This window comes from Moschus berezovskii, chromosome 2, assembly GCF_049115385.1.
Source record: "Moschus berezovskii isolate FMDL1 chromosome 2, NW_MosBer_1.0, whole genome shotgun sequence".
Taxonomy (NCBI): domain Eukaryota; kingdom Metazoa; phylum Chordata; class Mammalia; order Artiodactyla; family Moschidae; genus Moschus; species Moschus berezovskii.
Genome location: NC_142461.1, coordinates 23,011,387 through 23,037,374, shown reverse-complemented (window position 1 = coordinate 23,037,374; position 25,988 = coordinate 23,011,387). Strand labels below are relative to the sequence as shown.

General features: G+C 43.2%; 1 protein-coding gene across 4 annotated transcripts in view; it reads right to left on the bottom strand.

Moving 5' to 3' along the window:
• Positions 1-25,988, bottom strand: part of DOCK10 (dedicator of cytokinesis 10) — a 321,880-nt gene that overhangs the window by 249,440 nt on the left and 46,452 nt on the right. For 2 of the 4 annotated variants that reach the window (XM_088845234.1, XM_088845237.1), the window contains exon 1: positions 5,411-5,607. The exons of 1 other annotated variant lie outside the window; for it this stretch is intronic. In XM_088845234.1, the coding sequence (XP_088701360.1) occupies positions 5,411-5,572 (162 nt within the window). In that variant the 5' untranslated portion in view covers positions 5,573-5,607. Of the gene's footprint in view, positions 1-5,410; positions 5,611-25,988 lie in introns of those variants that run through there. One more of the 4 variants, XM_088845248.1, reaches the window with a different exon arrangement.

Here is a 25,988-nt window from a genome sequence, read left to right as displayed (position 1 = left end):
TGAATGCATTTTAACAGGCCATTGTAATAGTCTCAGCTATTCGGATTCATGTGTCCCTTGCAAAGGCCGAGGGCCTACAATGATTTATTTTGATGTTTACCAGGCTATTCATTTTGGACTCTGCAGCCAAACCATAATCAGTGCTAGCCCAAAGCTGATCTCTCCATGAAGACTCAGGACTTGGACTCAGCAATGAGATTCTTCGATATAATGATGACTTGAGTGCCAGAGTCTTTTGAAGAACATTCAAACCCTTGTATTTATTGTAGTAGCTGTCTTCATTCTTAACTTATTCCTGGACATTTCATGAAGAGTTAAGAAGGCAGCTTTTATCAACTGAGCTTTTCATATGGGGGTCAATTGTTTACAAATTTCAAATCATCAATGATATCAAGTTTTAGTTTATAAAAACAATTGTACTGGGCACTACTAGGGTATAAAGTCAGCTTAGTTCCTGCCTACAAGGGGTTTTCCATCTATCAGTGAGATAAAAATATGAATAGAAAAGTAAGTAAGCAATTAAAAGTTCAATGAAGTAGGTAAAGATACAATTAACTACAAATGGAGTGACACACTATAAGTATTATAGAAAATTAGTAGAGAGATTCTTTATTCATTCATCAATCATTAATTGCTATTTTTTTCCCGTGGTCATGTATGGATGTGAGAGTTGGACTGTGAAGAAAGCTGATCGCCGAAGAATCGATGCTTTTGAACTGTGGTGCAGGAGAAGACTCTTGAGAGTCCCTTATACTGCAAGGAGATCCAACCAGTCCATTCTAAAGGAGATCAATCCTGGGTGTTCATTGGAAGGACTGATGCTAAAGCTGAAACTGCAATACTTTGGCCACCTCATGCGACGAGCTGACTCACTGGAAAAGACTCTGATGCTGGGAAGGGTTGGGGGCGGGAGGAGAAGGGGACGACAGAGAATGAGATGGCTGGATGGCATCACCGACTCTGTGGACATGAGTTTGAGTGTACTCCGGGAGTTGGTGATGGACAGGGAGGCCTGGCGTGCTGTGATTCATGGGGTCATGGGGAGTTGGACACGACTGAGCAACTGAACTGAACTGATACTGTGCCAGGTATTATATCTTCTTTGTAGACTCTTCCTTGGGACTCTGACCTATATAATCAATCTTCTATTTGAAATCTCCATGTATAGACCTCACAGGTATTTAAAACATGACATGTCTTACAGTGAACTTAGATTCATTTGCCAAATCTTCTCCTGCAGGCTTTCCCTTTTGAATGGCAACTCAGTCTTCTGGTTCAGGACAAAAAACAAAACAACAACAAAAAACCCTAAAATACCATATATTCATCCCTCATTCCTCTCTTTCCCTCACTTGTGTTCGATTTGTAAGCAAATCCTACTGGTCCTATTATTAAAATATATCCAAATCCAGCCACTTGTCACAATCTCAACAAGTACTATCCAGGTCTGTTGTGGGGATCATTGCAATAGCTTCTTGATTAATGGTCTCCCTGCTTCTACCCCTGATATCTTGGTTGGTAAAGAACCCACCTGCAATGCAGGAGACCCTAGTTTGATTCTTGGGTCAGGAAGATCCACTGGAGAAGGGATAGGCTACCCACTCAAATATTCTGGCCTGGAGAAGGCCATGGACTATATAGTCCATTGGGTTGCAAAAAGTTGGACATGACTGAGCGACTTTTTTCTTTTTCTGCTTCTACCCTGGACCCTTGGCAACCACAGATGCTGTCACTGCCCTGCCCAAGACCATCCAAATTAACAAGCTTATAGCTAATATAGCACTTACTACCCACCAAGCACAAGCTCTTTGCAAGTATTAACTGCATTCTCACAATAACCTTACAGGGCAGGTACTGTGACTCTCTGCGTTTCATCAGTGAGGCAACGAGGCACTGGAGGGGCAAGTTAAGATCACACAGCTAATGAGCAGCAGAGACAGGACTCCAACCCTGACATTTTGGCTCCCCAGCCCGTGCTCTTAACTGCTGTGCCTGCTCCCTCCAGTGGTTTCCCCTCTCACTTTTGGAAAAAGCCCAAGTCTTCATCATGGCCTGCTAAGCCTCACATGATCTGTCCCGCATTACCACCACAACATTCTTCTACTGCCTTCTCCTTGGCTTCTCAGGCACAGTGACTTCCTTGCTGGTCCTAAAACACCCCAAGCTGCTTCCCGTATCAGGGACGGTCACCCTGGCTGGTCCTTCTGCCTGAGCCATTCCGACTCACTTGTCACCTCCTTCAGGTCTTTTCTGCAAATGTCACTTTTTCAGTTAGGGAGTCCTTAGTTCAGTTCAGTTCAGTTGCTCAGTCGTGTCCGACTCTTTGCGACCCCATGAATCACAGCACGCCAGGCCTCCCTGTCCATCACCAACTCCCGGAGTTCACCCAAATTCATGTCCATCAAGTCGGTGATGCCATCCAGCCATCTCATTCTCTGTCGTTCCCTTCTCCTCCCGCCCCCAATCCCTCCCAGCATCAGAGTCTTTTCCAGTGAGTCAACTCTTCGCATGAGGTGGCCAAAGTATTGGAGCTTCAGCTTTAGCATCAGTACTTCCAGGATTGATCTCCTTTAGAATGGACTGATTGGATCTCCAAGGGACTCTCAAGAGTCCTACTTATTAATAATCTTACTTATATATCTAGATATAATTCTAAGCACTTAACACACCCTTTACTTATTAAACCCTCACAACAGCTCTGAGCTAAGGGAACTATTACCTCCATCTTACAGACGAGGAAAGGAGACCCAGAGTTGCTAAAAAGTGTGCTGAAGGTCATATAACCAATAAGGAATGAAGTTAGGATTCCAATATAAAATCTCTGTCTCTAGAGTCTGTGATCTTACACACACACAGATACACCACAATCAATATACAAAATTTGGTGACTAATGGTTGATGGGAAAGTAAGAGAATTTAAAAAATCAGTTTGTGGAACTTCCTTGGTGGCTCAGATGGTAAAGAATCTGCCTGCAATGCAGGAGACTTGGACTCAGTCCCTGGGTGGGGAAGATCCCTGGAGAAGGTAATGGCAACCCACTCCAGTATTCTTGCCTGGAGAATTCCATGAACAGAGGAGCCTGGTGGTCTACAGTCCATGGGATCGCAAAGAGTCAGACACGACTGAGTGACTAACACTTTCACCACTTTCAGAAGGTTGTAGCGAGAGTTAGAAGACAATTAGCATATAAGGTTAAAGGAGGACGCCAGATGGAGGGTTTAGATTATCAGTTTCCAGAGTGATGTGTCTCAGTGTGTCATCCACCCTGTTCCTCCATCAGAACCTGAGAATAACTGGAGTTGGGTTGGGGGTGGGAAGTTTGCTAACAGCAAAGAATCCTTGATTCCACTCTAGATCTTCTTATGTAGAGTCATTGGGACCAGGAGCACAAGGATTTGTATATACAAGAACTCCTAGGTGATTGTGAAGTGCATTAAAGTTTTCAAACCACCATCTTGAAAGATAGGGAATAGTTTTATTGACTTAAATTAGAACACTAAGCATCACAACCCTAATATAGTAATTCCATAAAGAGATCTGCAAAATATGCTATCTTGCAACTTAGGGCAAGGATCTTTGATGGGTTTGTTCATTGATGGATTCCAAGTACTAAGAACAGTGGTTGGCCCAATTGGGGAATGTGTGAATTTTCAACTGGCCCATTGGAAACTTTCAAGATACAAAATAACTTTGCATGAGCATATTTTACTCTGAGTGGTCCAACATTTCCATCAGATTTCTCATAAAAATTCACTTCTATCAGTTTTATCATTATTTCCTTAGAAATATGAACAGAGTGAAAAAGCATATTGGCTTTTGGAATTATTGATCTAAGTGTGACTTGAGGCTCTGGCATTTGGCAGCTGTGTGATATAACCAAAGTATTCCATCTTTCTAAACTTTATTTTCCTCACCAATAAATCATCACCTCATTTAATGTCCATAAAAGTATCATATGAATAAAAGGATCTTTGAAAAAACAGGGCACTGTTATTAGGTGAATTATTACTTTTTATCTCTCAATTACTTTGAAATGTGATTTTGGGGGCAAATTTCTAGTTGTAAAAATTTAGTAAAATTAGGAAAAAATGTTTTCAAGACTTACATGGCATGAGTAATACATAGCTATAGAATGTGTGGTGGCAAGAGCAGTAAAGAACCCACTTGCCAATGCAGAAGTGTAAGAGACACAGATTTGACCCCTGGGTTGGGAAGATCCCCTGGAGAAGGGAATGGCAACACACTCCAGTATTCTTGCCTGGACAATCCCATGGACAGAGGAGCCTGGCAGGCTACAGTCCATGGGGTCGCAAAGAGTCAGACACGACTGAAGCAACTTAGCACAGCACAGCATGGAAATAATGAGAGAATGAAATAGTCCCACTAAGTATTCCCTTCAAGAGGTAATCATAGCCCAGTAGTTGAAGGACAGTATTGCCTTTTGAAAATCAAATATTGATTTGTTGGAGAGATTGACCTAGAATGTTACAGCTTAGTATTCTGTCACTCAGATGCACAGCTCAAGCCAAATGACTTTCATTTAAAAACTTTTGGTGTAACAGGTATTTATCATTCATTATTTACTGCATTCTTGATATCCGACCATTGAAATCTAAGAAAAAAAAGTCGATTGTGCTGAAACCATGCAGACTTCAATGCCTCCTCAATTTTGGAAACTTAAGCACAACACTTCCATCCTAAGACAGGATTTCAGTGACTAAGCAGATCTCTCCCTGAACCTAAGGTAAGGAAAGAGTTTACCCTTCACTTTTTTCTAGCTGATCAACCAGATACACGTGAAGGAGTTAACACTATAAGCATTAAAGCACAGACAAAAATGTCATTTGTCAAGTGGCAAGAAACAGTTTTCTAATGAAAACACCATGCATTCCACAAAATTCTCAAAAACTTCATTCTGATTTTATGCCTAAGTTAAGTATTTTGGAAAGGCATTTCCCTTGCAGCGCCAGAAATGAAAGCCTCAAATGCTTTGAAGTTAGAGATCTAACTGCCAACACAACTGGATGAGTCACATGTGATATAAAAATACCTATTTGGGGCTCTACTTTCAAATTAGAGTCACAACATAAAATCCACTTAATTGAACCAGGCTTCAGAATTTTCTGCCCAAAAGTTAATAACAGCAACACAAAACATTAGGCAGAAGAGAGTTTCTAACAGACCGCCAAACTGCACATTTTCAAGACAGATATAAGAGAAAGAAAACCAGTTCTGTGAATAATGTATGAAATCATTCTGAAAAGATTTTCCTCCAACAGTACAGCACAGTAGTAAACTCTTGGTCACACATTTCTTTATCTAAAGCTGAAAACCCGAATCCCAAATGACAGCTTCATTTCTATAATCACAGCTTCATCAACTGAGGCTGTTTTGCCACAGATACCATACCATTATGATGAGGGTTCTGGGTCTACTCATTTCATCGTCAATTTCCAGAGGCAAAATTTCGTGGGATGGTTCCTCCTGGCGTCGTCTACAAATGTGTGGACAGCTCCTCTGGACCACAGAACGAAAAGCTTGAAGCAGAACAATGCTGGCAGTGCAGCCCATCGCTGCATCCTGGAGCCCAGAAAATAACTTCTATGTGGATGCTATGTTTGAAAAACAGTGGCTCCTTGTCCCTGAAAACAGCCTACATCGCAGCTGCAGCCAGCTCACTCTCCAATCACTTCCTTGAGCTCTGATCATCTGATCACCGCCAAATAGCTTGGATGCAGAGATGGGAAAGATTTGATCCACTGAAACTAAACACACTCAGGAATATTAGAGCATTTTGCCCAGAGAGCATTTCTCAATTCATCTCAAGAGCATGTTTCCTGTTCATTACAGTGATTCTCTTCAATTCCTGTTTTGGAGGTCTGATTAAAGATATCTTTCCCTCTCAGACACTCAAACAAATCACTCTTTTTCACATTAAACAACTGAAAAATTGACTTTATACTCACATGTTTTTTCCAAGGCAGAGGCGTGTCATATAAAGAGTGAAAGTGATTGTTGTCTTTTTACTGTAATAACTTCCAGAAGGAAATTTTACTAGACACCTCACTAAGTGATTGGGGTTCTGCTTATTGTAGCTCGTAAGTTCCAGAAATGAAATGGACTCATCTAAAGTGGGGAGTCCAATGAATCAAAACGATTTATCCAGAGTATGAACGCGTTAACCAAAGCCATGTGAGTGACACTAGTGTTCCCCCTGTGATTTTCTTTCAATAGCTCGGTTGTTCTGTTCCCACGCATGCAATTCTTCAGCCTGATACATTTTTATATTTACATAGGCGGCTTGCATGGCTGAAAATATCTCTGTTTACTGAGGTCAGGCAGCGAGCTTTGCTAAGCTGACCTCTCAGGAAAAAAAAAAAATAGTGCAGCTGTAAAGCATTTTCACATCCTATCAATAAGAATTCAAGGCTTCAGGAAGGACTTTAAAGTTTCTGGCAGTTAAGAGTCTAGTATTCCCTGACTCCTGAGAGACTAGTCACTTAAGAGGGGACTGAGAGATGCTTAGGAGTCACGTGACTGACTTGGACCAGCCTCAAGATCTAATGGTATACTGCAAGAAAATAAGACAACAGGGATGCTTGCACTAAAAATATCTCATGGAAAATAGATTTTGCTTACAAATGAGGAAACTATGAAATCCCCAGTAGGATTACAATGTCAAGATCTTTCTGTCAAGCTAATCCTGTCAGTGTAACTCTCGGAGATTCAAAGTAAAAATGTTGTCTTTGGTTTCCGGGCCCCTCAACGCAGAGGGTGTTACAGGAAGTTTGGAGGTTTCTTTTCCTCTAAGGTGTGGCCACTTCAGGCCCCTGTAAAGTGGCTTTCACAGAAGCATCTAGCAGAAGGCTCAATTAGGCATTAATTGCTCCGTAATCTGTCACAACACAGCTTCGTTTTAATTGGTATGTTTGCCAGAGGAGTAAAATATTTTTTTCTTTTAAGAGGTACTGGCTGCCAGTAGTTTTTCATCTCCCTCTGTTTTGAGCAAACATATTTTAGTGCGGCTGGAAAAAGAAGAAAAAAATGCTAATGATGCTGGCAAGTCCCTTAAGTCCTTCTGGACCTTTGTCAGAGTGCCCGGGTGCTAATCTAAACCATTTTTTTTTTTTAACTCTAAACAACTGGGGCATTTACTGAAGAGAGGCTACAATTTAGCCCGCCTGGCTTGCATATTGAATGTATATATATATATAAATGGTGTCCCACCAGAGACAAAATATGGAATGGGCTTCCATGATTATGAATGTGCCTTTTCAGATCTGATTGTTCCTTGGTGCTCCCTGGATCTCAGTGCCCACTGTCGCCCACCCACTCCCATACTCCATGACCTATCACCCTCCAGTCATTCCCTCAGGTTCTGGTCATCTGCTCTGGGCGGAAGAGCTTAAATACAGCAAGGCACTGATTGGAGGTGCTTAAACATTCCAGCAGCTCCTGTGGGCTACAAATAAGAGAAGGTGGAGCCCTAAGTTGCAAACCGTGGGCTTGACAGGAAAGAGGCAGTATGCATCCCAAACTCCTTTCCAGCCATCTCTCCCTAAGGCTGGCTAACCTCTGGGGTCGCTTCTGGAGTCAGATGATCTGGTGGATGCCAAAGTCTTTGGGGAAATAAATGATGTGCTTTCTGGCTATTAGAGTCCTGTCTTCATCGATCCCTGAACCGCCTCTGAGGAATTCAGCCCTATTTTTGATGGACTGCTATTACTGATGGGAGTCTCAAAATTCTCTCTCTCTCTTCTAACTTCCATCATCAAGGAAAGGGAACCTCCAAGAATTAGTTTCTTGGGAATTCAATACACAACCGCAGTTATCCAATGGAAAAGAGGCTGGAAGGATGAAAACCAGAGAATGACAGCTGGACATATAGTCCAATGTTTTCTTGTGAAAAATTTCAAACACGCAAATTCAAAATTACAGGAAAAGGATTGGCTTCTGAGATGTTTGAAAGAGGAAATTAAGCTAGGGATGTGGCAAAGTGGGGGAGGAGACAGATCAACCCACAGAAATAAGGTCCCTTTTCCCCCTCATGTTTGGCATAGATGTTGATACACAGGAAATATTTTAAAAGGAAGAATCAATTCCCTGAAGGTGTCTGCTAGTTTCTTTGAAGTATTAATAAAATGAATCACTAATCTGGCCTTCAAACATTAAATGTGCACGGAATGCTACTGCTGATAACAAGAGGTTATCTTAGAAAACCAACATGAGCTCAGATGCAAATAGCGTAATTAAGAAATGAATACATGTGTTTCCTTTCCTCCTTCCCAAAGTCCAAGTGAAATTACAAAAAAGCAGTAAAAAAGGGGAATATATTCATTATAGTGAGAAAGTGGGGGTGGAGGGATGGATCTTTGAACAGATGAGAGTTTTCAGAGTTTCTCTGAAAGTTGAAAAGTGAACCTGATCACACTGAGTGATAACTAAAAATGAAGGATGAGCAAGAACTTCGGGGGCAGGAGGACACGGTAGAGAGGAGCCACAGTTCTCAATAGAGCCCTGGAGGGGGTCAGAGATCCAGGGAAGTAGGTGCTCGGTGTGAGAAAGTAGCTAACTGACACCCATCCCACCACCAACCCCAGGAGACAGAACTTTAGAGCATGTGACAACAGCGGACGGGTAGATGCTTCTAGAATAAGTAGCACAGGGGTCAGCACCCCTTGGCCAGTGGAGGCGGGCGTGTCTGCAGCCTGCCCACCTGGCTTACACTCACACTGAAGAAAGATGGCAACTGGCACACGTGTCAACCTGTGAGCAGGTATGGGGCTGACCATGTGAAGAAGTTGGCCTGCAGGGCTCTTCTTCCTGTTCCTGGAGCCAGAGGGCAGAGTACTTAGGCTACCCAAACTAAGTGGGTCCCTCCTTCTATGTGGACTTATTCATAGAGGGCAAAGCCATCTGCCTGCAATGCGGGAGACCTAGGTTCGATCGCTGGGTTGGGAAGATCCCCTAGAGAAGGAAATGGCAACCCACCCCACGACTCTTGCCTGGAAAATCCCATGGATGGAGAAGCCTGGTAGGCTACAGTCTATGGGGTCGCAAACAGCAGGACATGACAGAGAGACTTCACTTTCACTTTTCTTTCATTCATAGAGGTAGTGGCAATGTACGGACTGGGCAACACAGTTCAAGTCTAGTCCAGGCAGCAGCCTGGTGGAAGAGGCAGCAGAGAGGCTCCCATGAACTGCGGAGTCAGATTCTTGCTCAGCTGAGGCTCTGCCAACCATACACTGTGTCATCTTGAGCAAGTTTCTTGACCTCTCTGAGCCTCGAGAATATCCACTGTAACACGGAAATTATTCTTTAACATCTATTTGGATGTTGGTGGGAGGAGAGTACCTGAAAAGATCAATGTGTGTATGTGTGTGCCCAGCTGTCTCCTATTCTTTGCAACCCCATGGACAGTAGCCCACCAGTCTCCTCTGTCCAAGGGATTTTCCAGGCGAGAATACTGGAGTGGGTTGCTATCTCCTATTCCAGGGGGTCTTCCTGATCCAGGGACTGAACCCCAGTCTCCTGCCTCTTCTGTGTTGGCAGGTGGGTTTTTTACCATGAAGCTACCTCATCAATCATTGAACAAGTGTGAGGCTACCTCTGCTGATGGGGAGAGTGGAAGATCAGTCTCTTCCCCCTGAGAAGCATCTCTGACAGACCACACCTCACAGTTCAGAACCTCAGTCCTTATTACTGCACCCTGTGGGTTTCCTTCCTCACAAACAAGCTGAAGATATGTTCTGATGGATTTCATTCTAAGGGCTGTCATCCCCTTTCTGTAAGAGCTGAGATTGTACTTGCTTTACTACATGTCCTCTGTAACTATGAAGTAGATGCTCAGTGAATAACAATAATAACAACAGTAATATATACAATAAAGTAAGCCATCCCATAGCACTTACTAGGTGCCAAGCACAGTCCTATTTAATATTTACACACATTGATTCATTTATATCTCTATTATGAGGTCATGATCTGATCATTCCCCATTTTACAGCTGAGGAAACTGAGGCACAGAGAAGTGACTTGTTGCTAGAATCATACTGAGTAACTGGCAAAGCCAGATCTGGCTACAGGGTAGGAGCTTTTTAAAACCAGTTCTGAAAGCCAAATATGTGCCAAGTAAACCTTGTATCTTCCAAAGGTGGATTTATACCAGAAAAATATTATTTGGCACATGGCAGGGTATATTGAGGCAACCTTGGAACATCCTCTTTGAGAGCTGGTTTGTCCATAGGAAAGTCTGTGATGTTTCCTTGGATCAGTTTCAGAAGGCAGCTAGTAGTGTTAGCAGAATGTTTTGGGTGACCATTTAAATTACATTTTGATGGGAACTTACAACATTTAAAAATGTAATGAATTTGCTAAGAGAATTCTTAAAAAGATGTATTTACTGTGTGAAGCATTCATTGGCAGAAACCACTCACCTATTCAAGCTGGCTCTGAAAGCGTATAGTGGGAATATGGAATCGTGACTTTCGCCTTTGTTACTCTTTGATGAAGTATCTGTCCTTACATACAAAGATGCTGGCTAACACTGAAATAACCCCAGGGAAGAGGCTACTTTGGGTCCAACAGGAATGAAGCCATCACCCTAAGACACTGTTTGAACCTAGGCATGGCTCCAAGAGGAAACCTGCTACCACTTGCCCTTGAATCCATGGGAAGTTGACAGCCTGAACGCACTTCTGTTCACAGGGAACGAGCCATTTGCTTTTCTGGGCCAGCGTGAGAATTTGGTGAGGACTCTGAAGCTGGTGGAGTGGAATGGTCTCCCAGACTTTGTTGCCCCTCCTTCACCACCAGTGCTATTCTACACAGAGTTGTATGATGGCAAGAAACTGGAGACCAAGGACAAAGGTTGAAACTTGCACCCACTTCTTTAAGTTGGAGCACAGCCTTTCCATGGGAATTCAGTGCTTTGTGGAGTGAATCAACCAATATGGAGTAAAAATAAACTCCTCTTCCTCTTTATTATCATCATCAAGGTCTGAATCTTGTTGGGGTTCTCTGTGAGTTTTCCAGAGGCTCAGCAATTGTGACCAAGTGAAAGTGACCCTGAAGGAGGAGACTTCTCATAGACTAAAGGCAACTGAGGATTTAACTCCAAGCTGAGTAAAACCAGTTCATGGACTTGGCCATTTTCCAAGGTAAGAATCTTTTAACTTGTCTATTTCCAGATGGGTAAGTCCCCTCAGGTATATAAATTCAATTAAACGGATAGGAGGGAGTCGATCAGTGCTTTCTTAGATAAAAAAAAAAGTGAAAAACACAACCCCGCAGAGTGATTCTCCCTGAGGCCCAGTTATTCCTTATCAACTTGCATCTTTGCCTCTCTTGGTGTTACTTCAACTCAAGAGCTTGGGACGTAGGTCAGTTTTGATAGCGACCATGACCTCTTTTCCCCCATTTGTGATCTGTAGAGTTCTCTTCTTTCAGCTCCTACCTCTTCATTTGCCTTTAATTATAGTGCCTCCCCTTCACAGGCATCTTTTCCGCTTGCTGACATTCACTGAGCTGTACAATTAATCACTTTGGAAACAGGCACACAGTTCTTTCATTTAAAAAATCCAGGTGCTGTTGCCAAGCACATCTTCTCTTCATTTCCCTCCCTTTGGGACCAGTGCAGCTAAAAGCAGATTTCTCTTTGGTATGTTTACGTGCTTCAGAAAATTTTCCTTCATTGCTCTCTCAAGCGGCTTCCTCAGCAGCTTCTTGACGAGTACATGGATAATGTCAATGTTTCATTAATATCACACCTTATATTTCTCAGGCGTCTGCATTTGACAGCATTCTTCTCTGGTCAGAGTCAATCTTTCTTATTCTTAGTAGAAGGCAGTACAGTGTAGCAATTAGGCAAAAGCCTGGGAAGTGGACTGGGAATTTAAATCCCCAGTTGAAATACTTGCTACCTTTGTGGCACACAGCAAAAGTTTTAAGCCTCAGTTTCCTCCTCTGTTAAATGAATAGATACTCATGAGGATCCAATTGCCCTGTCAGTGCCTGGCACAGTGCCAGGCATATGGTAAGTAAGGATTCAATACACATGAGTTAGTTATTATTGAGAGAGAAAAAAGATCTAAGGATTTCAGACATTGTTTACTTTTTCCCTGTCCCCTTTACAAGTGGTTTTTTTTTTTATTAAAAATCTCTGACTCTTCCTTGCTGAGGGACACATGATTCCCTGGGTGATGGAATAATGGGCATGCCTCCTCTGAGCTTTGAAGTTGGGTCCCATGGTAACATGAGACCAGTTCCATAACCCCTTCCCAGTCCTTTTCCATGAGTAAACACATTTAAAATAATATAATAATACCTCACTTACCCAAAGGGCACTTATTTTGCAACCTCAACTACTGTGATCACAGCCAAGTCCTGGGAAGCAACAGAAACAACTTCTGCAGGGCCAGAAAGAGACAGGACCCAATTCATCAATTTGGGACGCTTACAGGAGTGGGTTAGAGAAGGGGTTTTCATAACTGTACCAATTACAGCCACCATACACAGGATTCCAAAGACCTTGCTGAATGAAGCTTGCAAAAGCCTCTGACCAGTCGCAATATAACTGTGACTTGCCCTGGGCCAGTGGGAATAGGGCACAGCCACTTAAAACTGGAAGGATGTCCCTCCTGATGGATGGAGTGCTGACAGCTTCTGACTTCTTCAAAGGGTTTCAAGGGTCCCAGCAATTAATCCAGCCAACCAAGACCCACACCACCAAATGGGACTGTGGACTGTGTTCCCAGGGTAAGGATGAAGGTGCGTGATTCAAGCCACTGATGGGGTGCTGACAGCTTCTAACTTCTTCAAAGGGTGGCAGGGGTCCCAGCAATTAAACTAACCACCCAAGACCCACACCACCAAATGGGACTGTGGACTGTGTTCCCGGGGCAAGGATGAGGGTGCATGATTTTAGCTTGGTACCTGGGAAGTGATTCTGAGTTCAAGTCCTCCGAACCTTATTTTCCTCAACTGGTACAACAGAACCAAGATGCCTTCTTTTGCAGAGTTATATAACAAAAGACATGTTATGAATAAAACACTAGCATAAATGGTAGATTTTATCACTCTTTTAGCTGTATTATGAATAAAACTATTATGTTTATTATCATTATTCCAAGAAAGAGCTAAAAAAGGTAAGTAACAGACCCATAAGTCAAGGTTCAACGCTAACACAGTCACATATAAATACACCAGCAACAGAGCCTTCGCACTAGAATGAATTGTCAAGGTCAACAGTGAGATGAAGCAGGAAGTCTCCTCGGCTCCTCTTCACCAGTCAAGTATGAGCCCAGGGTACATGGTTGAGTCTGACTAACTTAAAAGTACAAGCCCTGACAAAAGAAAGAGCTAGGATTTCCCTGGTGGTACAGTGGCTAAGAATCTGCCTACCAATGCAGAAGACGTTCATAGTCTGGGAGGATTCTATATGCCATGGGGCAACTAAGTCCATGTACCACAACTACTGAAGCCTGTGTGCTCTAGGGTTCATGAGCCACAACTATTGAGCCTGTGTGTTGTAACTACTAAAGTCCATGTGTCTAGGGTCCATGCTTTGCAACAAGAAAAGTCAAATTATGTCCAGCAGTGACAGCTCCAGAAGGAAGAGAAACCTGTGAAACATTTGAGATAAACTTCCTCCAGCAACTGCTTTTAATTCTTAAAAGTTTATGACTAAATGGGGTCAATTATATGATCTTCAAAAGTTAGCCATGTAAAAAATGTTCTCAGCTGTGGCTGGATCAATGAGCTATTAACTGTACTTTCAGTACTTGTTCTATTTTATTTTCTGTGTTCATTTCTTTCCCCTTTGAATTGTGGCAGGAATTAGCCACCCACATCCTAAACATTCCAAGTTAAATCTCATTTACAATAATCATGAACTGCTTTCCAAACATGAAAATGGCAGTCTTTTAAGTCATTTTCAAATGTGCTTTTCCAAACCAATTTGAGAGCTGAAAAGGATGGTGTCAACCTGAGCAAATCTCAACTCCACATTCTTTGCCAGGACTCAGGGGAGCAGCCCAACATTATCATTTTAGGGTTGGCACAAAGCTCCCAGCTCAGGAGGTTGAAAGGAAATGAGGACAAAGCAAGGTTTAAACCCAGCAGGAATAGGAGGGGCAGGGCTATATTCAAAAGATTAACTTGATAAGATAATGTTCAGCTTCTCTTTAAATCCTAAAGTGCAGGCTGTGGATTCTTCAAGTTTGTGTTCCTATTATCTTCAGTTTCTGCTACAGACAAATGAAGCTACTGCAGTTCTGCAGGAGGACTTGGGTACCCCGCATCCCAGGGGGATGTGATGGGAACAGCAGTGGATGGAGTTTGGGCTCTGACACTAATTAAGACTTCAGACAGGTCTTGTTACTTCTGTCTCTCTGGATCTAAGTTGGTTTGTCCATAAAGTTAGAGGTCTTTCCAGTAGTCACGTACGGATGTGAGTCCAGTAGTCATGTATGGATGTGAGAGCTGGACAATAAAGAAGGCAGAGTGCCTAAAAACTGATGCTTTCAAACTACAGTGCTGGAGAAGACTCTTGAGAGTCCCTTGGAAAGCAAGGAGATCAAATCAGTCAAACTTAAAGAAAATCAACCCTGAATACTCTTTGGAAGGACTGATGCTGAAGGTGAAGTTCCAATACTTTGGCCACCTGATGCAACCAGCTGACTCATTAGAAAAGACCTGATGCCAGGAAAGATTGAAGGTAGAAGGAGCTAAGGGGGCAACTGAGGATGAGATGGTTGAAAGGCATCACTGATTCAATGGACATAAACTTGGGCAAACTGGGGGATGGTGAGGGACAGGGAAGCCTGGCGTGCTGCAGTCCATGGGGTCACAAAGAGTTGGACACAAGTTAGCAACTGGACAGCAGCAACAAAGAAGAGATGACCTCAGGTTCCTTCTAGGTCTAGAATCTAAAGGCTTTCTCCATCTATAGATTCACAAAGTCCAATAACAGATGTCTGGGCTTTGGAGTGGAGAAGAGCTGGGAAGAGATGTTGTTGGTATCTCTCTCATTCCCCCACCAATATTTTTAAAAAGGCAACAGTGAATCACAAGCAATGTGGAAAAACAGGTAGAGGCACTCCAACGAGTGAGAGTGGAGAGAAAAATATTGGGGTTGAGGGAGTGGATGGAGGTTCAACTGAACCCATTTCCTTTTTCTGGGTGATCAAGTCATTTCTCAAGTCAGAAGCCAGTAGGACCTCCTTGCTCCGCATCCTGATTCAGCCCAGTAGCCAGAATAATCACTCCAATGTGGTCCAATGTGTACACAGCAATGTCCTATGGAACAGGAGCAGACTGATGGGATGGTAATGATAAGACTTGACTGGTTTTTCTTCAGAGGTACGATATGATCATTTTGGTGTACCATACTACCTGGATTACTGTCCCCCAAAACAACCTTTTGAACTTCGCTTCCATTTCAGTGAAATGGGACTGATGATAGTTTTTTATCCCTACCCAATAAGATGTGTGCGTGCGTGCGAAGTCACTTTAGTCCTGTTTGACTTTTTGCGACCCGGCAATGGCAAGCCACGCCAGTACTCTTGCCTAGAAAATCCCATGGATGGAGGAGCCTGGTAGGCTGCAGTCCGTGGGGTTGCTGAGGGTCGGACATGACTGAGTGACTTCACTTTCACTTTTCACTTTCATGCATTGCAGAAGCAAATGGCAACCCACTCCAGTGTTCTTGCCTGGAGAATCCCAGGGACGGGGGAGCCTGGTGGACTGCCGTCTATGGGATCACACAGAGTTGGACATGACTGAAGTGACTTAGCAGCAGCATGGACTGTAGACCACCAAACAAGAACAAGCAAGAACACTGGAGTCAGTTGCCACGCCCTGCTCCAGGGAATCAACTGGACCCAGGAATCGAACCTGTGTTTGTTATGTCTCCTGCCTTGCCAAGGCAGGTTCTTTACCACTACTGCCATCTGGGAAGCCCACCTGATAGGATGAGAAGGAGTAAATGAGATAATCCAAATGAAGCACTTAACACACTTAACACTGTTCCCAGGACGGAGTAAGGACCCAATAGAGAAGCTCTGTTCAGGGACTTTCAGGGTTGACAGCTACACGCCCAGTGAGGCAGTTGTGCCTCTTCCTGTTGGATGATGGTAGCAGTCATGGAGAAGCAGAAAACCTTCTCTAGTAGCAGAAATCTCTGGGCTTTCAGTATTTTAGAAGAGAAGAATGCAAGGCAGACACAGAATGTTCATGTTTACCCTTTAGGCAAAGTATTGTCATTCTGTTTTCTATTTAGGAGCAGAAAGGAACAGGAGGAAGACTCAGATTTCAGGGAACTGAATTCTCTTCCCTTTGCCTACTCTGACCCCTAGCCAAGGAGGACACAGGAGCCCTGCTTTGCACTGAGGGAGGGGCTACAGAAGCCCTGACCAACTTGTGGCAGGTTTCCTATCAGCCTAGACTATACATGCCTTCTTGGACCTGGAAGCAGGCCAGCACGTGGTCAAGCTGCCAGAGGACAAAGCTGCAGTGCCGATGATATTTCTCAGGGTGGCTGGATAACTTGGGGCTGAGATCCCAACCTCCACACTGGTGAGCTTCTACTTCTGAGAATCTGTAAGTCTGGTCGTACATGAAGAAATTTCCCAAAATTCAACTGCAAGTGCCCCTAGGTCTTTAGAAATATGTGTGATCAGGATATGATGCTATTCCATTCCTCAAAACCAATGCCAAATATTTTAGTGCAAATCTTAATAATGATCTAATCTGCACCCAATGTGGGGGGATAAGAGAAGGAATTTCCTATGAACATATTTTGCCTTTTAAAGCAGTCTATCACTACACAAAAAGGAGAGTGAAAGGCTGGCTTAAAACTCAACATTCAAAAAAGTAAGATCATGGCATCCGATCCCATCACTTCATGGCAAATAGATAGGGAGAAGGTAGAGGCAGTGACAGATTTTCTTTTCTTGCACTTCAAGATCACTGCAGATAGTGACTGCAGCCATGCAGTCATGGCTTCATGCCATGAAATTAAAAGATGCTTGCTCCTTGAAAGAAAAGTTATGACAGACCTAGACAGAATATTAAAAAGCAAAGACATCATATTGTCAACAAAGGTGCCTATAGTCAAAGTTATGGTTTTTCCAGTAGTCATGTACAGATATGAGAGTTAGACCATAAAGAAGGCAGGGCACCAAAGAACTGATGCTTTCTAACTGTGGTGCTGGAGAAGACTCTTGAGGGTCCCCTCTACTTCAAAGAGAGCAAGCCAGTCAATTCTAAAAGAAATCAACCCTGAATGTTCATTGAAAGGACTGATGCTGAAGCTGAAACTCCAGTACTTTGGCCACCTGATGCGAAGAGCTGACTCACTTGTAAAGACCCTGATGCTGGGAAAGAGTGAGGGCAAGAGGAGAAGGGGAAGAAAGAGTATGAGATGGTTGGATGGCATCATCGACTCTATGGACATGAACTTGAACAAACCGTGGGAGATAGGGAAGGACAGGTAAGCCTAGCATGCTGCAGTCCATGGGGTCGCAAAGAGTTGGACATGACTTAGCAACTGAAAACCAACAACAGTCATTACACATCTAAGGATAAGGACACAGCATTTCAGATCACTTTGTAATTCACTTAATATATCAAATTCATTAGGAAAGGAATAGCCTAGCAATTATAAATGGCTATTATGACCACCTCTGAATGAGTTAACTAGGATATAAGCTTGGGAAGCAAGTTTAACCTTATAGACAGCCTCTGTACTGTCTAGTGTATGTGCTGGGTAAGGAGGTCTTGGGCCTCCCAGGTGGTGCAGTGGTAAAGAATTCTCTTGCAGGAGATGCAAGAGACATGGGTTCAATCCCTGTCTGGGAAGGGATTGGGAAGATCCGCTGGAGGAGGAAATGGCAAGCCGCTCCAGTATTCTTGCCTGGAGAATCCCAAGGACAGAGGAGCCTGTCTATGGGGTCACAAAGAGTCAGGACTGAGCACATGCACACACTCGAGAAGGACTCTGCCAACCGCTGGCAATGGTTTGGGAACTCAGGTCTGTGTCTTACTAGCTTGGTCCTCTTCAGTAAGTCACATAACTCTTCTTTGCTTTCAGACTCACCTCAGAGGACTGTTGTGAAAATTAAGTGAGATAATCTGTGTGAAAGTACATATGTGAAATGTCAACAAGTGTTCTGAACAGTGCCACAAGATCACATCACACCACCTGCTATTGATGTTAAGCTATGGTTTCAGATTTCTACCTATTTCCACAAAAAGACAGAGCCACACACCTGTGACAAAGTCTGGTGTGTGATCAGAAGGGCCCTTGCCAAGCTACTTTCCGTTATGACAGGAAGTGGATATTGGCACGTTGGTGATGAAAACCTGGTTAACTGTGTGAATCTTAGTAAGTTCACTGTTTTCAGGATGTGGAAAGTGACCATGGATGCATTTTTTACTTTCGGGTTTTTTTTTTCTTTTGAGAAAAAGGTGTTGTATGCAATTGAAGGTTTGTAAGTATGCATTGCTCACACCCATGGCCATCAACTTGCTTTTGCATGAAAAGACCACTACTGACTTTCAAAATTCAATTTTAACAAAAACCAAGTCTGTTTAGATGAGGTGCACTTGTAGGCAGCATAGCTGTTCTTCGGCCTTTTAGCCTGTATTGTAACTGATACTATTTGCTTCATTGGCATTGACTGTGGGATAATTTGAGTCAATGGGCAACCTGCCCCAAATAAAAGCCTGGGACATTACTTCGCTTAACCATTTCTCTTTCAATAAAATTCTTGCTCAGGTCTTTTGAGCCAAATTGCTCACATCTTTGGTTCAGTTCAGTTCAGTCGCTCAGTCACGTCCGACTCTTTGCGACCCCATGAATCACAGCACGCCAGGCCTCCCTGTCCATTGCCAACTCCCAAAGTTCACCCAAACTCATGTCCATCGAGTCGGTGATGCCATCCAGCCATCTCATTCTCTGTCGTCCCCTTCTCCTCCCGCCCCCAACCTTTCCCAGCATCAGAGTCTTTTCCAGTGAGTCAACTCGTCGCATGAGGTGGCCAAAGTATTGCAGTTTCAGCTTTAGCATCAGTCCTTCCAATGAACACCCAGGATTGATCTCCTTTAGAATGGACTGGTTGGATCTCCTTGCAGTCCAAGGGACTCTCAAGAGTCTTCTCCAGCACCACAGTTCAAAAGCATCAATTCTTCGGCGATCAGCTTTCTTCACAGTCCAACTCTCACATCCATACATGACCACGGGAAAAACCATAGCCTTGACTAGACAGACCTTTGTTGGCAAAGTAATGTCTCTGCTTTTCAATATGTCATCCAGGTTGGTCATAACTTTCCTTCCAAGGAGTAAGCATCTTTTAATTTCATGGCTGCAATCAGCATCTGCAGTGATTTTGGAGCCCCCAAAAATAAAGTCTGACACTGTTTCCACTGTTTCCCCATCTATTTCCCATGAAGTGATGGGACCAGATGCCATGATCTTCGTTTTCTGAATGTTGAGCTTCAAGCCAACCTTTTCACTCTCCTCTTTCACTTTTATCAAAAGGCCTTTGAGTTCGTCTTCACTTTCGGCCATAAGGGTGGTGTCATTTGCATATCTGAGGTTATTGATATTTCTCCTGGCAATCTTGATTGCAGCTTGTGCTTCTTCCAGCCCAGCGTTCCTCATGACGTACTCTGTACATAAGTTAAATAAGCAGGGTGACAATATACAACCTTGACGTACTCCTTTTCCTATTTGGAACCAGTCTGTTGTTCCATGTCCAGTTCCAACTGTTCCTTCCTGACCTGCATACTTACATCCCTATAAATAAATTTCTCTTAAGTCTCCTACAGCTTCCAGTAAGCACCCTATTTTACTCCTCTCCATTTCAGCCCCAAGTGGGAAAAACTCACCCTATATCTGAGGGTCAGATGCAGTGGGACATGGTGGTCACCAGTCGTGGTAAAAGGGAGTGAAAGGCTAAGCTGCTTGGTATGACACAGAATATCAGAACTAAATCAGCAGCAAAATAAATCCTAAAGACCAGTCATCCATCAAAACTTAAGGGATCAGTAAAAATGAATCAGGGGCTTCGCTTGTGGCTCAGTAGGAAAGAATTCACCTGCAGTGCAGGAGCCGCAGGAGGTGAGGGTTCGATCTTTGATTTGGGAAGATCCCCTGGAGGAGGGTATGGCAACCCACTACAGTATTCTTGCCTGGGAGGGGCTACAGTCTATGAGGTTGCAAAGAGTTGGACATGACTGAAGCTACTTAGCACATATGCACACACAAACATGAATCAGAATACAGTGGTTTACAGGCTGTCTCTGTGGGGTCTGATGCCAGAGTCCAAGTCCTGGCTAAGCCATGGATCAGCGATGTAATGAGATGTAATGATGGATAAGAGACTTCACGTCTCTAGGTGTCATCTGTGAACTGAGGAAAGGAAGTGTGGTAACAGTTACAATGACCATATAATTGCTGGTCCAAACCAGGACCCTTTTAGAGGGTGCTGTTAATAATGACACCAGAATATTAGGCATAAATAGGGACTATGCAGAGACAAAATTGGATGCAAGGCCACCTTGGTAATAATTTCTATCATGTATGGTTGCTATGGGGCTTCTCTGGTAGCTCAGCTGATAAAGAATCTGCCTGCAATGCAGGAGACCCCGGTTCGATTCCTGGGTTGGGAAGGTCCCCTGGAGGAGGGCATGGCAACCCACTCCAGTATTCTTGTCTGGAGAATCCTCATGGACAGATGAGTGTGGTGGACTATAGTTCATGGGGGTCACAAAGAGTTGGACATGACTGAGCGACTAAGCACAGCACAGCATAGCACAGCACATGGTTGCTATAAAAATCAAATAAGGTAAAAAAATCAAAATAGGTAATCCATGTAAAATCATTTAGGCAGGTATTTGGTATAACAGTGTCAATAAATGTTAGCAACATGAGCAGCACTTAACCCTTCTCCATGGGATCTTCCCGACCCAGGGAATGAACCCACATCTCCTCCATTGCAGGCAGAGTCTTTACCATTGAGCCACCAGGGAAGCCCAGAGCCAGACATAGATGGTTTAAAAATGGCAATCTAAAAAAACAAACAAAGAAAAAATGGCAATCTATTTCCAACTCCCAATAAGTGTTACATGAGTTGTATGTTTTCCATCTGTTTTCTTAAAATGTTGCTCCTCTTGCTGCTTGTCTGTGAGTCAGCACCAGCAGATGCGTGAATATGAAGGAATAAGTGGCAAATGAACTTATTGCAATCACTCAGAAGCATCTGGTTTTACTTGGCTCAGCACCTTAGTGTTTCTTTTGTATTGTTGTTTTTCTTTGTAAATATTTATTCACATCCTCCTTACACTGTCCTCAGTGTCAGAAGCAATGACCCATCTCTGTGCACTCATCAATTCCAGCATCTTGCTCCATCCATCACTTCTCTCCCTTCTACTGGCTCCTTCCCCTCAGCAGCATAAAAGCTTCTTCCACACATCATACAAACAAAAATAACATCTCTTCAACCCTGAAATTTCTATGGCTCCTGAACTCTCTCACCTTCCCTTCTAGGCAAACAACTGGAAAGCATCATCTAAAGGCCCTGTTTTTTCCTTCCTCTTCTCCCATCCACTCTTAACACCCTGGCACTCACTTCACTGACTTCTTCCTCTTCACCAAAGGGTCATCAATAACCTCTGCCAGTGATTCCTAGATGGAAAAAAGACGGCTGACATCCTGCAATGTACTTTTTTTCTCTTACAAAAGTGTTGCTCCTGAAATATCACCCATAGCACGACATTTCATGTACAAACTTCCAAGGCTGCTTCTGCCTGTTACCCCAGGGAGCAGGTTCAGCTTAATGAGGTGTTAATATGTCAACCGTCCTTCCTCCTTCTGTCCTTTCCTTCTTAATGATCATGGATAGAGGAAAGGAAGGAAGGGAGGGGGGAGGAAAGGAAATTTACTGAAGATCAGTCTATGCCAGGCACTGTCTCAGGTTGGGACCGTGAACATAGAGACGAGAGCTCTTGTCCCTCGGGGATTACATTCTGGTGTCAATCTCAAATAAGATATAATGTCCTATTAGTAAAAGCTTACCCATAAATACCACAATGGTGTTTTTGAATGGATTATTTTTAATTTTTTTAAAATTAAAATACATTTTTACAATGCTGTGTTGGTTTCTGCCATACAACAACGCAAATCAGCCATAATTATACGTACTTCCCTTCCCTCGCTGGCCTCACTCCCCTCCCCTGTCCAATCCCTCCAGGTCATCAAAGAGCACCAGACTGGGCTCCCTGTGTTACACAGAAGCTTCTCACCAGCTATCCATCTTACAGGTGATAGGGTATGTATGTTGATGCTACTTTCTCCATTCATCCCACTCTCTCATCAACTGATGAATGGATAAAGATGTGGTACATATATACAATGGATTATTACTCAGCCATAAAAAGGATGAATTCAAGTCAGCTCTAGTGAGGAGGATGAATCAAGAGCCTGTTATACATAGTGAAGGAAGTCACAAAGAGATAACGCATATATATGGAATCTAGTAAAATGATACTGATGAACCTATTTGCAGAGTAAGAAAGGAGATGCAGATGGAGAGAACGGATGGGTTCATTATCCTAAAATGAGCAACATCTGCTGCACTGTCCAAAATTTCAGAGGAGAAAAATTAAGTCCAAAGAAGCAACTTCTCCTAGGTCTCCAACCTGATAATTACAACCTGACAATACATAGCAGTAAATATTAGAACTTATTCTATTGAATGCCAAGTGCTTGGGAAAGCTCAGCAGTAGACTGAAAGCTTTATTATGTGTGATGTAACAGGTTCCCTTCGCTGGTTCTTCAGAACACATCCTTCTTGGTGTTACAAGGCACTGATCCAGTCACTGTTGAATTGACAAGTGATCTTAAATTGGAAAACTACAGACTATCAAAGGGTAAGAACATGTGGCTTTTCACATCACACACCTTCTATGCAAAAATACAGCTGGCCCCAAGAAACTGATACACAGATACACACACACACACACACACAGGAACTAGCTTTACAGCTCATGTTTCAGTCTCACTGCTGTAGTTCCTAATGGTTTGTGTATCTGGTTTCTAAAAACACAAGGAAAGAATCATGACCTCTGGGCAACTCTTAGCGTTTGAAAATATACATTCTGTTCATTACAGTCATTAATGGAATTGTGCTTTCCATGTATTGAAGACCAAAAGATAAATGCTTTAATAGGGAAAGAAACAACCCACTTAATTACTCTTTCATTTTTCTGATAAGAACAGCCAACATGAGATCTACCCTTCCAATGGATGCTTAACTGTACAGTAGTATAGGATTGTCACTTATGGACACAATGTAGTACAGCAAATCTGACAGAATTGAACTTCATCCCCATTGCCTAGCAATCCTTCTTTCCCCTTTTCCACTTAAAAAAGAAATAAACATATCTTAGAGCAGCCTATTCCACATTTAAACTGTTTTGTTTTGAGCACTTCCTGTCCACAGCTCACGGAAAGTAGTAACACCAATCCAGCTAGGAGGCCAACAGAATTTCAACATATTTACAACATCTGGAGGGTATCTTTGCCAAGAGTGGGGCAGGATGTAGGGACTGGAATGGTGAGTTCATGTACCCATCATAGCCTCTCTGTCTTCTCTTTGAGAAGAGGGGCTTCAGATCAGTGTTCTAGCTATTCCTCAAAATAAAAGCAATTACTAGAAAGTGGGGTGTTAATTTGGCCCTAAAGGAATAAACCTGCTGAACTGGTTTAGTGCTGCTTTCTATTAACAGTGGGAAGCCAAAGATTATTACAGGCAGTAGTATCTTATCAGCATTTTTAAATGATTAGCTTTAAAGTTGCTAGTTAGCTGATAATAGTACAAGTGATAGTAGTTTTGACAATCTTTCAAGGTATGTGCATTTGGCAACAGGTATACAGGAGGCAAAAGCAGGTGCTGGGGATGTTGGTAGTCATGGGTGGGGCTTACCAGAGGTATGCAACTGTATACAACAGAGAACCTAAAGGCCAGTTTTATTCAAAGTACTATGAAAGATGAAAGTGAAGTGAAGTGAAGTGAAAATTGCTCAGTCGGGTCTGACCCTTTGTGACCTCATGGACTTTAGCCTGCCAGGCTCCTCTGTCCATGGAATTCTCCAGGCCAGAATCCTGGAGTAGGTAGCCGTTCCCTTCTCCAGAGGATCTTCCCAATCCAGGAATTGAACCCAAGTCTCCCGCATTGCAGGTGGATTCTTTACCAACTGAGCCACCATCGAAGCCTGGAAGATGAGAGGGGGCAGTTAATTTGGCCAGGAGAGTTAGATGTGGTTTCTTAGAGACTAAAAGATTTGAGCCTCATTAAGGATGAATGCGGAGAAGGTAATGGCACCCCACTCCAGTACTCTTGCCTGGAAAATCCCATGGATGGAAAGATGAATGAATAAATGATGTTTGGAAAGTAAAGTGAGGAAAGGGGTTTCAAACAAGAATGGCCGTGCCCCTCACGAGGGCATGGCACTTATGCAGATGGATTCACTTCCTGCCTGAGGCAGAAATCTCTTAATATGAGCACTGCCTCCTGGTGTCCATTGTAAGAAGAGGCTTCAAGTGCAAATATCCTCTGCTATTACTGGTCTGTAAGAACAACCTTGAGAAACCTGTATGCAGGTCAGGAAGCAACAGTCAGAACTGTACATGGAACAACAGACTGGTTCCAAATAGGAAAAGGTGTACGTCAAGGTTGTATATTGTCACCTTGCTTATTTAACTTATATGCAGAGTACATCATGAAGAACGCTGGGCTGGAAGAAGCACAAGCTGGAATCAAGATTGCCGGGAGAAATATCAATAACCTCAGATATGCAGATGGCACTACCCTTATGGCAGAAAGTGAAGAGGAACTCAAAAGCCTCTTGATGAAAGTGAAAGAGGAGAGTGAAAAGGTTGGCTTGAAGCTCAACATTCAGAAAACGAAGATCATGGCATCTGGTCCCATCACTTCATGGGAAATAGATGGAAAAACAGTGGAAACAGTGTCAGACTTTATTTTTGGGGGCTCCAAAATCACTGCAGATGCTGATTGCAGCCATGAAATTAAAAGGCGCTTACTCCTTGGAAGGAGAGTTATGACCAATCTTGATAGTATATTAAAAAGCAGAGACATTACTTTGCCAACAAAGGTCCGTCTAGTCAAGGCTATGGTTTTCCCGTGGTCATGTATGGATGTGAGAGTTGGACTGTGAAGAAAGCTGATCGCCGAAGAATCGATGCTTTTGAGCTGTGGTGCTGGAGAAGACTCTTGAGAGCCCCGTATACTGCAAGGAGATCCAACCAGTCCATTCTGAAGGAGATCAATCCTGGGTGTTCATTGGAAGGACAGATGCTGAAGCTAAAACTGCAATACTTTGGCTACCTCATGCGACGAGTTGACTCACTGGAAAAGACTCTGATGCTGGGAAAGGTTGGGGGTGGGAGGAGAAGGGGACGACAGAGAATGAGATGGCTGGATGGCATCCCCGACTCTGTGGACGTGAGTTTGAGTGTACTCCGGGAGCTGGTGATGGACAGGGAGGCCTGGCGTGCTGTGATTCATGGGGTCGTGAAGAGTTGGACACGACTGAGCGACTGAACTGAACTGAACTGAACTGAAGAACAACCTACTGTCATCCTCAGTATTGTTTCATCGTCGTATCATCTCTTCAGGTCTCATCCCTAAGTGGCATGATGAATAAAAGCGAGCATTGGCCAGGAAATGCAGTAACAACAGTAACAAGAACCACACATACATCTTTCTCAGTGACTTTATTCAGAAATAAATCTGCTTCTGCTTAGGGCCCTTTATTGACAGACATGAAAAAGAACCACTTCCATTTATTTCTTTGGTTTCAGTGGCTGACGTTTGGTCAACTGTTCAGCTCTCTTTAACTGGCGAGTAGACTGAGATACAGAAAGTGTTTCTGTGACTACTTATCACAGTGTGACAATAGC